We start from the raw sequence: 13,635 nt of genomic DNA on the forward strand, positions 1-13,635 counted from the left end.
TTTAAAGCTCTCTCAGAATGAAGAGGGAAACTGGCCATAACACCAGGCAGGAAGGAAAGTACACTGGGTATGGTCCGGGCGTCACTCAATTGGCTACTTGTGTAAAAATGTTCAGGGATTTTCAGTTATTCTCTGCCACCTATGGAGCTAGAGCCGGTCTTATTCTTCAGAAGCAACAGCAACCACAGGCAGTGGAAGAGGACACTCGCAAGTGTGCATAAAGACAGTTTTGCAAGCTAAGTAACAGCACTTGTGCTACACTTGTCAGTGAAAGAAAGAGTAATGCTAAAGTAAAACAAGTTTGCTTGTAACTTGAAAAAATTGCCTTTATTCAGAATCATACTTTTTTTTTCACTCTTACCATAACGAAAGTTTAAAAAAATATATCGCTTGGTGCAAGGAAATACTACATTTAATTATTCAAACACTTAATGCAAGGTTGCTCACAGTTTACATGTGAGAATTTAGCATGATCCAAACTCAAATATCCATTTCTCATATCTTTCAATGTCTGCAGCAGATACTGACTTTGAAACCTTTTTTAAAGCCATTTCAAAATCCTCCATAGTTGTAGGCATATGCATTTCTTCTCTTGAAAGATTTCTGATTTCTTCTGGGGTCAAACCTTCAATACGCCTTCTCATCGCCATCAAGGACGCATCCCTAGGTTTTAAATTAAAAAGACAAAATCCATAAAGTGATGTGTTAGTCAAATAAAAAACTGAACAGAAGATTTTTTTCAGTGCATGTGTTATTCTGTTATTACTTTATTGTCTATACATAAGTAGTACTGCACAGAATCTAGTATTGGACAACAAGGCCTGTTTTTGAGCTCTTTTGTTAGCAGTTAAATCTGAGTAAAAAGCCCAAGAAGTAGTAGAAGGATATAAATGAGGGCAACTGAATTTTATTAAAAGTGTACCATAAAGAATAAGCATCACAGGGACAGGAGAGAAGTTGTTGGCTGGAAAATTAAATGTTTTCTACTGCATGTGTAGGAAAAGCTAAACAATCAAGTGGTCTCTCCTTTCCCCTCCTCTGTATTAGTGCTATTTTTTTTTTTTAAGGAGAAACTTCAGATTCAACTAACTCCTTGCTTTCACCCAGTTTGATCCTTAACAGCAGCCACCATGTGTGCAAAGTGACAGCTACAAAGGGTTTCATACACGCATTATTGCTAATCCTCATATCAGCCCTGCATGGCATGCTTACTTTGGAGGTGAGTAAACCAGTGCAGTCAAGTACCTTCCTAATAAATGTCCAAGCTAATACCAAGATTAGGACCAAAGCTACTTCAATCACGTTTTGAAGTAGAGACCATCTTTTCTTGTTACTGCTATTCCTATCACATTTATGACACTTCACTGAAAATGGGACTGTACCCCCCGCTGATGTGCCAAATCAATCTACATTGGATGACGTCTCCTATGGAACAATATGCTGAATGAATACGCCAACGTTAATTTTTCTAACCCAGGCACCTGGCAGCAGTCATCATGCAGACTGGACTCTGCTCAGCCATGCCTCACTCCGCTTCCTCTGCAACCATGTCTGACACACCGATATGGCTGAGATTATAAAATTTGCTAAGTCAAAATTGAAGACGGAAACAAATGGAAGAGGAAAATCCACTGCTTTCGAAAGAAATGACTGAACAGAAGCAAGCAGGCAAGTTTTAATAAGGCGTGTGCCGCCAATAAGCATCATACATTCCACAAGCTCTGCCTTCTTTTACTTCTTTTAGCTGTTTTAACCTTGTAAGATGTAGAATGTGGATCAAATTTAAATGATTGTGCTACCCTTTTCACATCAAAGAAAGGAGAACTACTGACAGGAGGGCTGAAGGCCATTCCTGCCTCTCCCATCTGCCTGTCTGGCTGCTGGGGAAGAAAACCAGTTTACATGTTGAAGGAGGAAGCTGGGAGGGGTGGCAATGAAATCCAGAGTAAAAAGCAAACGGGTCCAAGGTGTCCCAAGGGCTGTTAAAGTGCAGTGTGATCAGAGTGACATTTTCTTTTGTTCAAATGGTTTTAATTACTAGAATGCACACTTTTTAAAGTATGCAAATAAAAAGTTTTAAAACCTAAAACTTTTTTTTCTAATCCAAGACAATGACTGGTTTTCTATCTTATATCAGTTGTTTTAACACTACCTTCTTGAATGTGTAGCTTTTAAATGAACCAGTCTTCAGTGACCTACAAGACAGCCACATGACTTACTAGTACCAGCTAACACTAGCTTAATACCAAAACGTGTGTCTCTGACTAGGTTATATAATGTGGGTCTTTACTCTTCATCTATCTTAATTTAGCCTTAAAACTTCATAACAGAAGTTTACACTGACAAAAATCTATGCTTCCTAAAAACAAAACCAGAACCAGAAACAAAAACCTGTACTTCCAAAGTAATTCATACCTGCACACGTTGGTAATGTCCGCACCTGAATAGCCCTCCATGTTTTCTGCTATACTCGCAAGGTCAACATCATCAGCCAATTCCAGCTCACGGAGACTTATTCGTAATAGCTCCTCCCTGCCTTTTGCTATTGGGAGAAACAAAGTATAAATATATATAAACATAGCATATATAAAAATATATAAACATATATAGAAATATAAACATAAACATCAACATAAACAATGTTTTATTTTTCTCCAGTCTACTTTAAGAAGTTGTTTTTCAATTCTTAGAGCTCACTTGCTTAAAAAATTTAAGAGCTATTCCTCATTGAATTTAGTTTATTTTTAAATTTAACTTTTTAATTGAAAAAAATTTTTTTAATTGAAAAATTTTTAGTTTTTAATTGAACTGGTTTGTCTTTCAAAGTAAAGTTAATCAATTAATACTAAACTTCAAAATTTAGCAAAACTACTGAAGAGTCAACATGAGGGACTTTCCTGGTGGTCCAGTGGCTAAGACTCTGGCTCCCAATTCAAGCAGCCTGGGTTCAATCCTTGGTCAGGAAACTAGATCCCACATGACTGCAACTAACAGTTCACATGCTGCAACTAAGACCTGGTTCAGCCAAGTAAATAAATAAAAAAATATATATAAAAAAGTTAACATGAGCTTCCCAATTCAAATGAAGATACCTGATGGTAATGGAATATAGATTCTTTTCTCAAGACGTCGTCTTAAAGCCTCATCAATATCCCAGGGAAAATTAGTAGCTGCCAGAACCATAACCATTTTGGAAGGGTCATCATTTTCAGAAGCACCTCCAACACCTCGAGGAAGGGTAAGAACATAGTAAAAAAAAAAAAAAAAAAAAGCTCAAATATTTAAGATCCTCAAATATTTAGCACAACGTTAAAAGCAATGTAATCATCAAGCCTCTTTAAGACTTACAAAACAAACTGGTTACATGTGTGAGTTTGCAGTTCAAGAAAAATGAGTTTTTGTAACATGCAGAAAATATGACTCAAAAACATTTAATGAAAGGACTAGTTCAGCAAAACTATGTAACAATTTAAAAAATTCTTCAAAACCATACATATCCCCCTCTAAGGCCAATTTATCTGCATTTGTTTCAGTTCATGGCTACAAATGAGATCAGTGTGTATGACAAAAGGTGTTCAGTGAAGGAACAGCCGTCATTTCTGGTGTGTCCCCACTGTCAGCATCCCCAGTTCACTGCTGTCCATCTCCAGGACCTGGGCACTGGAGCTGGGGGTTAGCACTGTGAGTGGAGCTTAGCTCATGCTTATACACACGCATACCATCCATCTGAACCAGCAGCTCGGCCTTCACCCTTCTGCTTGCCTCGTGCTCTTCAGAAGTCCCTCTGCGGCTGCAAATGGAGTCTATCTCATCAATAAATATAGTAGCTGGAGAGTAAAATCGAGCCTGCAGGAAGAAACCAGGCAACACCAGGTTTTTAATTCCATTTAAAAGTGATCTACAGTTAAGCAATTAGAAGAGTGGAGGAGCCTCCCATACTGTGCAGCTCTCCCTCTTGTCCTAATACTGAGGAGAGAGGAGAAAATTGGAAGAGCTAAAATACAGCTTCTAATACAGACTTATTGTATACTTAAATATTATATGGCAATTTCTATACTGTTCAATACTCTGATTGGCTATATGTCATATAAAATACAGGATTATTCTGTACATTACAATGATATGGATAACAATAGTGGGAAGACATTTATAGATACTGATAAGCATTCTAAAATTGCAGAAAAAATTTTGTTAAAAAGAACCATTACCTTCTGTATTAATAATATCACATAGATTTTTATAAATATTTAAAAATATATTTAAATTTCAATATTTTATTTCTATGTAAATTTATTTTAATGTAAATATATACAATATTATATATATAATGTATAAATATATTTAAATTTAAATTTTTACAAATATAAATTCTCTCTAAGGAATTCTAATTAAATTGCCATTTTTATTTGACTAATACAAGTACAGCTGACCCCTGAAAAATTCAGGTATGAACTGCATGGGTCTACTTACATATAGATATTTTTCAGTAATAAATACTATACTACTACCTAGGTTGGTGAATCTGAGGGTGTAGAGGAATTGTGGATACAGAGGGCTAACTGTAAGTTACATGCAGATTAATCTTCACATTGTTCAATGGTCAATTAGAAGAGTCAATTAAAATGGCCTTTTTTTTCCTAAGATAAAATTCATATAACAAAAAAATTCACCATTTAAACCATTTTAAAGTATACAATTCAGGAATCAGCATATTAATACTATTATGTAACCATCATCACTGTAAATTCCAGAACATTTCAGTGCCTCCCCCGCCCAATAACCCCCACTTCTCTTCCCCCAGGCCCTGGTGATCACTGATCTATTTTCTGTCCCTATGCATCTGCCTGTTCTGAACGTTTTAAATTAATGGGATCATACAATATGTGGCCTTTGTGTCTGCTTTCTTCTACTCAGCATGTTTTCGATGTTTATTTACATTATAGCATGTACAGTACTTCATTCTCTTTAATGGCTGAATAATATCCCCCAAGTTTATTTTTGTACCTTAAATGCATTTCTTCTTCCTCAAATCAAAGGACAGGGAAGACTGATCTACTGGTCAGGTATTAACCTAATAAACAGCTGTGGAAGATTCAGTAGTATCACCCTTTTCTTAAGGAGACAGAAGCAGCATTTTATCTATTTTTGTGGGTTTTTTTGGGTTTTAGTAGACTTTATTTTTTTATTGGAGTATAGTTGATAAGCATATTACAGTAATTAATACTTACTGTTAATCATTTTTAAAATGAAATATCCACACTTACAGAATCACCACACAAGAAAGCTTGAAATTAAACGATGGCAAGGATTTCTCAAAACAGAGCTTAAGTGAACCAACAGCATTTTAAAAACAGAAGTCCACAATGGCAAATGAACACAACAGACTGGAACATGCAATTGTACTGGGTCCATCAATTCTTCTGACCATGAGGTTACAATCCAGGACCCTCTAAAAGGTACTGTGCTGAAAGACTGCCTCCAAAGTACAGATTCACTTTTAGTCTGTTCACTTGGAAAATCCTAATATTAAAATCTCAGTTTCTTTTCTAGTTAAAAACTTGAATTTTAAGTCATCTATTTGCTCCCAAAGGATAATACCATTTTAAATTAAGGTATCTTTTTACTTGGATTTTAGGCACTATGTACAAACACTTCGGTACTTTCTTTTCAAGAAACCGAGGGGGAAGATAAGCTGGATGGAGGGAAAGAACAAAGCAAACATGCAAGAAAATTTGTAATTGAAATTCTAGCTAGCAACCATCAGAACCAAGGACAAAAATCAAATTTCAAGCAAAAACTACTAGCTTTGAGTTTTTCCCCATACTAAGGGTACATAGAAAGGTCTAAATTAAATCAGAGGCTATGTGGCACATTTAAAAATGGGTTTGGATGACCTGGGAAAGTATCATAGAGAGACGTGGAAGAGGACACCAACTGTTTCTGCCTGCACAGCACTCCTTCTTCTGATAAGAGAAGCTCTCCTTTTCATTTGTACATAAATCATCTCTTTCTCATTCTTACTCCACTACTTCAAGTGAGGCCAACCTCTGCTGGAGTCCTAGGAGAGTCTAGGCACAAGCGTATGACTCAAGCAAGGCCAAACATTAATCTCCGGAGTTTTGCTGGAACAACCGAGAAATGAGGACTAGTTCTCAGGGATTACTATTAGGAAAACAAAAATAAGATTTAAACCTCTAATGGCGATCTTAGTCACCATATGGATCTGTCAATGTCAAAGTCAACCCAGAGGTAAAAAGAACCAAATGTTTAGACAAAAATAATTCCCAAGGACATCTGAATTGCTAGACCCTGTTAGACCTAAAAATCTAAAACGTAACCTGGTAATTCCCAGTTATGTCACCCAACATACTATTCTTATTGTTTAAACTGATTTGATTACTTTTTTCCCCCTTTATCAGCTGCACCTGCAGCATGTGGGCTCACAGTTCCCTGACCAGGGATGGAACCCACGACCCCTGCATTGGAAGTGCAGAATCTAAACCACTGGATCACCTGGGATTAGATTTCTGACACTTGAAAATGAAAGTTCTTGACAATATAACAAAAAAATACACAGTTAAGTTTTTAAATGTCTGTACCAACTCATATGAAAAACCCTGGACAGATTTTAATAATATTTAAGTGGACTACCCTAGTGCTACAGTGGATAAGAATCTGCCTGCGAGAATCTATAGGGGACAGTGGTTTGATCCCTGGTCTGGGAAGATTCCATATGGTCATGGAGCAACTAAGCCCATTGAGTCACAGCTACTGAGCCTCAGAGCCTGTGCTCCGCAGCAAAGCCACTGAAACCAGAAGCCTGCACAACGTAACTAGAGAGTAGCCCTCTCATAGCACCCAGAGAAAGCCTAGAACAGCAAAAAAGACCCAGTGCAACTGAAAATAAATAATTTCAAAAACAGTGTTTGTCCATGTATGGCAGAAATCAACACAATACCGTAACACAATCATCCTTCAGTTAAAAATAATTTAAAGTAGTAATGATAATATTTAAGTGGGCTTATTCAAAATATAGGCCTTAAGCCATGCTCACTTTGAGACATTCTGGTGGGGCAGGGCACTTAAGAGAGAGGCAGTCATCTGCAGAGCAGTCAAAACCAAGACATAAGAGGCAGTACAATTTTACTCCTCGAGAGAGTCCACCTGATGAAAAGGAGAAAATCAAGCTGGTTTCAAGGGAGCCATAAACAAAATTGAGAGAGGCAGGAGCTCCAAACTGCAGGCACTGGTTTGTGATTGAACCTCTGATCAAGTGAGCAGCTCAAGGTAGCACCCTCCGGATAAGATTTAAAAGACGGTTAAGATTTTCCTAGACAATACCAGGGAAGCCAGTAAAAACTAAGTTGTTTGATATATTTTATAAACTACACTATAAAAAAAATACTACAAATTAGCACTTTGTAAGAGGCTTTCCCTCATAGAAGAAAACAGTCCTTTTTTCCTCAATACAAAACCCTACCTTATATACCTATGGCTGATTCATGCTGATATATGGCAGAGGTCAACACAGTATTATAAAGTAATTATCCTCCAATTTAAAAAAATAAATTTAAAAAATACAGTAAAAAAAAACATCTCCCTAAATTTAAAAAATAATCAAATAATTCTTAAAACAGTAATAGTAAATATTTATGAGTTATGAGCCAAGCTCTATATTAAGCAGTTGAAGTGCACTGGCTGATTTCACCCTCAAAACATCAGAGGTCAGTTCAGTTTAGTCGCTCAGTTGTGTCTGACTCTCTGTGACTCCATGGACTGCAGCACACCAGGCTTCCCTGTCCATCTTGCACTCCCAGAGCATGCTCAAACTCATGTCTGTCGAGTCGGTGATGCCATCCAACCATCTCATCCTCTGTCGTCCCCTTCTCCTCCTGCCTTCAATCTTTCCCAGCATAAGGGACTTTTCCAGTAAGTCATTTCTTCACATCAGGTGGCCAAAGTATTGGAGTTTCAGCTTTAGCATCAGCCCTTCTAATGAATATTCAGGGTTAATTTCCTTTAGGACTGATTGGTTTGATCTCCTTGCTGTCGAAGGGACTCTCAAGAGTCTTCTCCAACATCACAGTTTAAAATCACAGCATCACAGCATCAATTCTTCGGCACTCAGCTTTCTTTATAGTCCAACTCTCACATCCATAGATGACTAAGACGGACCTCTGTTGGCCAAGCCATGTCTCTGCTTTTTAATATGCTGTCTAGGTTGGTCATAGCTTTTCTTCCAAGGAGTAAGCGTCTTTTAATTTCACGGCTGCAGTCACCATCTGCAGTGAGTTTGGGGCCCAAGAAAATCAAGTCTGTCACTGTTCCCATTGTTTCCCCATCTATTTGCCAAAAAATGATGGGACCAGATGCCATGATCTTATTTTTTTAATGTTGAGCTTTAAGCCAGCTTTTTCACTCTCCTCTTTCACTTTCATCAAGAGGCTCTTTAGTTCCTCTTTGCTTTCTGCCATAAGGGTGGTATTATGTGCCTATCCGAGGTTATTGTTATTTCTCCCTGCAATCTTTATTCCAGCTTGAGCATAAACATTAGAGGTAGGTCCTAAATTACTGTCCCCTTCTTATAGATAAAGCAACTGAGCAACAGGACAGGAATTCTCCCACAGGTAGCTAGCTGGGAAAGTGACGGAAGTGGGAGCTAAACCAGGCCATCTGACTCTAATGATCCCATACTTAGCCATTCATTCTACTGAGCTTACATTTGTAAAACACCAAGTTATTCTGGAATACTGGTAATTTTTTCCCCTGAAGAGAATTTTTCAAAATGATTTAAGAGGTTCTCTATCAGACACCTACTGTGGGATGGACTATTAATAATCCATATGAACCTGTCAGAATTTACATCCTGCCTTATGAATTATCGCAGTTGAAGGAGAAAAAAATGGGAACTGAAACAGGAAGAAGCCTTTACAGAAAATGGATAACATTAGATTGTAAGGGTTTTTGTTTTGTCTTACTCTGAGACTAAGAAGGTAGATGTGGTATAATGTTAGCACGATCATCTAAGATTTTGGCCACCATGACTAAGAATATAAATCTTTGTCACTATTTATATGATAAATACAACTCTGTGTTCATGCATATAACTAAACAATTTCTTAAATGAGTAAGACGGATACAGCTAAGTGAAACTTAAAGTCCAAAGTCTAAAAGTTATTGAATTCAACCCACTCAATCAGAACTTGTTGAATTATATTTCGTCTACTGATACTCAGATGAGTGGCAGTGGAAGAAAGAAAAAGAAACTCAAAGTAAGAAGCAAAGAACTGAATTCAAAGATTATGTCATTAAACTCCAGGTATTTGATAACAGTGAATAGATCTGAGGTAATCTCAGTTCCATATTTACTTGTGATTTTCACCTTTCCCCATTATTTACCAATACTGAATTTACTATGTTATAACAAAGCCTGGCTTAAAAAACATAATAATTTCACATTCCTATAGCAGCAGATCAGTAACACGGATCCCATAGCATAAGCATGTCCATAAGCTAACAGACAGTCATTCCTCCAGAGAAAAGGAGTCAAAGAGAAATACAAGTAATTCATGTTAGTAAAAAGTTTCTAAGGATGGAAGAGCCTGGCAGGCTACAGTCCATGGGGTCACAAAGAGTCAGACACGACTGGGCAACTTCACTTTTTCTTTTTCACTTTCTTTCAAGGGCACAGGAACCATACCCTGGGCACAAGCGTATCCTGCCTGGCGATTCTACACCATGGAGTTAGTTACAATTCGTTTTCTTCCCTTCTAGAAGTAAAGAATCATTAGAGTTGTCTCAAGCATTCACCATTTCGAACAGAAGACGAACAAGCTTCTCAGACTCTCCTCTGTATTTGGAAGTCAGAGTTGATGAAGAGACATTGAAGAATGTTGTCTTACATTCCGTTGCTACTGCCTTAGCAAGGAGGGTCTTTCCTGTGCCAGGTGGGCCCACCATTAACACTCCCTGTTGGGAATATAACAGTGTCAGCAAAGGGTTTATCTGCTGTTGTTCTAATTCACAAGAATTCCATTACTAAGAATCAGTCTTCAACTAACTTACACATAATACTGAGATAAGTAAAAGGCAAAGATAAACAGAAGGATATTTTATCACAAATTTACTTTTTGCATTACAAAAGTAAGGTAATTACACATTATTAAAAATTTGGAACTAAGAGATGAGAAAAAATATAATCCATATTACAGTACTGATACCACACCCTAACACAGGTACCGTTAGGATCTAGATATATTTCCTGCTAATCCTTGTGCTCAAATAAATTAGTTGATTTTTTTTTTTAACATGGTTGTACTCAAGGTAAGTCTAGAATTTTGTATCTTGCTTATCACTTAACATTTCAAGAATTCCAAAAGACAAGTACAGAGTGCGCCATTAGCACATTTCCCAAATCCAAGAGTTTTTTGGACACTTTTCTGATCAGCACGTGACTTTTACAAAGCACTCATTAGGGATTCCCTGGTGGTTCAGTTGTAAAGAATCCACCTCCCAATGCAGGGGCCACGGGTTCAATCCCTGCTCTGGAAAGATCCCACATGCTGCAGGACAGCTAAGCCCATGCACCACAACTGCCAAGCCTGTGTCCCAGAGCCTGGGAGTTGCAACAACTGAGCCTGAGGGCTGCAGCTACTGAAGCCTAAGCACCTTCCTAGAGCCTGTGCTCTGCAACAAGAGAAATCACTGGAATGAGAAGCCCGTGCACCACAACTAGAGAGCAGCCCCCTACTTGCTTCATCTAGAGAAAGCCCACGTGCAGAAATGAAGGCCCAGTGAAGCCATATATAAATAAACTTTTTAAAAAAGGAGTATTCATTAGATGCAGATATGTCTTATTAATTTCTTAGGAACAATTCCAAGAAATACAGATACAAGTTCCGCAACACAACATGTAAAATGGAGTATTTTTGTATTTAGGCAACTTGTTCATATTTGCAAATATAAGTTCATTATAAATCTGCTATGTGTATATCTTTTCCAAGATCACACTGCATCTGTTTCCTATTCTGGAAACCTTGCAATAGTTTTTCGTCTGAATAACACAACATATTTAAATTTTTCTGTACCTGCTCTACGTTCTACTCCCCCTTCCCTCAACACAGGTAAATACTGGTTCTCTACACAACACATTTGCCGTTTGCTTTGACAATGCTGTTACAGTAAGAAACTTACTTTCCATGGTCTCCTAATGCCTTTAAAGAATTCTGGCATCCACATTGGTAACACCACAGCTTCCTTAAGCAACTTTTTAGCTTCTACTAAATCAGCAATATCATCCCTGAAAGAGAAGATATTTGATTAAAACCTTAGCTCACATTCAGTGTAGTCATTCTTGAGAGTCACTGAAAGCACATGATTTTATGTTGCTGACAGAATGTGAAGTTTCTTCCTAGGCACGTGTGAACTAACACATTGTGACAAGGTTTCTGCCACACCAGCCAGTATATAGAAAGGGCACAATCTGAATCTTCAAGTCTTGGCAGTAATGATTTTCAGCTTGGTGAATGAGAACACAGGTCTATAGGCCTACTCTTTATTATTATGCCATCTTATTTTAAATTTCTGTTCTTAAAATGCTCATTCCATAAATTCCGTAGTTTAGAAATAATGAGCCCACTAAAAAACACAAACAAACATAAGAATAAACATAGCACAAAGCTATGTAATTCAGCTGCTTCGCCCCCTACTCTACCAAGAGGTGGACAGCAAGGTTAATGGAGATTGCCACAAAATCATCACCAACAACGAGACCACCACCACTACTACAACTACCAGTACACATGGCATGATAATCTATTATGATATATGACATGATATTTTAAAATATCCCCCAAACTATAAGTTTTAACAAAAAATATATAACTGAATGTGCCTAACTTTGTGGGAAATGGAACTTTAGAACTTGTGATAAATTATAGTTCTTTGATTAGATATAATATTTATTTTTTAATAATTCATTGAAGTATAGCTGATTTACAATGTTATATTAGTTTCAGGTATACAGAAGGGTGATCCAGTTAAACATACATAGGGTATCTTCATTTTTTTTTTTTTTAAGATTCTTTCCCCTTATAGATTAGTACAAAATATTAAGTATGGTTCCCTGTGCTAGATAGTAGGTCCTTGTTGCTTATGTATTTTATATATATCGTGCATAATATGTTAATCCCAAACTTCTAATTTTATAATATTAATAAAGTTGAGAACCACTGCTCTAAGTAATAGGATATAGGAGCAATATGTATTTTATAAAGCTAAAGATAACCAGCAATACATATGCATAAGAATGACTGCCATTTTACCTTTAAAGAATGTCCCAAAAAGAAGACGAAAATTTTGTGATCTTGTTCGCATTCTGTACACAGGATTTTTAACTTTAATAAAATTTTTATTATTATTTATTTCATTAAATTTAAAATTTTTAAACAAAAACTGGTACAGCCTGAATCAAAGTGAAGTCTTTCATTATGTGTCTTCCAATTCTATCCTCAAAGACTGATCTTCAGCGCACGCCCATTTCTGTTCCAAAAAAGCAACATCCAATCGTTTTGCTGTGCTATAACTTACCATCGAACATTGGGATTCTGAGAAATTATATCCCTTTCCAAAGCTTCTACTAAGTCCTTATCATACCCAGTACTATCAAATTTATTTGTCTCTGGTTCTGTAGCTGCAGCAGGTGATTTGTTCTACACAAATAGAGGAAAAAAAGCATGAGCTTATGATGACCTCGAACACTATATTTCATTTCTATGAATCAGAAACAAAGATTGGACTCAAGTGACATTTTTATAAAACTTAATGTAACAGTACAAGTAATAAGGACAGAATCAAAGACTGTTAACTCATCATTCTATATCAACATCAGAGTTTCATACTGAATTTTTATTTTTATGTAAAAAGTATGACAATGGTGTTAAACAAAAACATTATGCATATAAACTGACAACAGAAAAGTAATATTGAGATAAATTGTGGTCACTAGTGAATATTAGATATGTATATTTATCTCAAAGCTTTAGAAGAGATAAGGTTAAAGACAGATGGTTTCTTTAGGTAAGATAATAGGTCAGTCTTTAACACCTACTCAGTTCCTACTGATGCTCCAAAAACACCTTTTGATTATTCCCATATTCCCCCAAGAGACACCTCAGCCCTTAAAAGAGATTTCCTCCCATCCTCTGTGATGTCAGTCATTACGGCCACAAGGCTGCATGCTAAAGCACTCCAAGGCACAATGGCAAACTCACAGGACACTGCAGGATATCTCAAACTTTTGAGAGAAACACAAAAACATCTATTTGAACACTGGGTGGACTGCCAGCTCAATGAAACCTAATAGAGAGCCCATAAACAGACCCACACAAATATTCCCCCCAAATTTTTGAGAATGGTATAAAAACTTTATTGACATATATATTATTTATAATGTATTAACTTCTGCTGCAAAGAGTAGTGACTCAGTTATATAATATATATATTCTTTTTCATATTCTTTTCCCTTATAATTTATCACAGGATACTGAATATAGTTCCCTGAGCTATAATAAATCCTTTTCAACAAATGGTGTTGGAGCAACTGAATATGTATGGGCAAAAAATGAACTTTGACCT

General features: G+C 36.7%; 1 protein-coding gene across 6 annotated transcripts in view; it reads right to left on the bottom strand.

The window, feature by feature from the left end:
• Window positions 1-308: 308 nt before the first annotated feature.
• KATNA1 (katanin catalytic subunit A1) overlaps window positions 309-13,635 on the bottom strand; it is a 32,708-nt gene continuing 19,381 nt past the window's right edge. For all 6 annotated transcript variants that reach the window (XM_004011405.5, XM_042253594.2, XM_042253596.2 and 3 more), the window contains 7 exons: window positions 12,589-12,710; window positions 11,194-11,299; window positions 9,811-9,969; window positions 3,720-3,846; window positions 3,093-3,227; window positions 2,416-2,542; window positions 309-663 (listed from right to left, as the gene is read on the bottom strand). In XM_004011405.5, coding sequence (XP_004011454.1) covers window positions 465-663; window positions 2,416-2,542; window positions 3,093-3,227; window positions 3,720-3,846; window positions 9,811-9,969; window positions 11,194-11,299; window positions 12,589-12,710 — 975 coding nt within the window. In that variant the 3' untranslated portion in view covers window positions 309-464. The remainder of the gene's footprint in view (window positions 664-2,415; window positions 2,543-3,092; window positions 3,228-3,719; window positions 3,847-9,810; window positions 9,970-11,193; window positions 11,300-12,588; window positions 12,711-13,635) is intronic.

This window comes from Ovis aries, chromosome 8 (genome assembly GCF_016772045.2).
Source record: "Ovis aries strain OAR_USU_Benz2616 breed Rambouillet chromosome 8, ARS-UI_Ramb_v3.0, whole genome shotgun sequence".
Taxonomy (NCBI): Eukaryota; Metazoa; Chordata; class Mammalia; order Artiodactyla; family Bovidae; genus Ovis; species Ovis aries.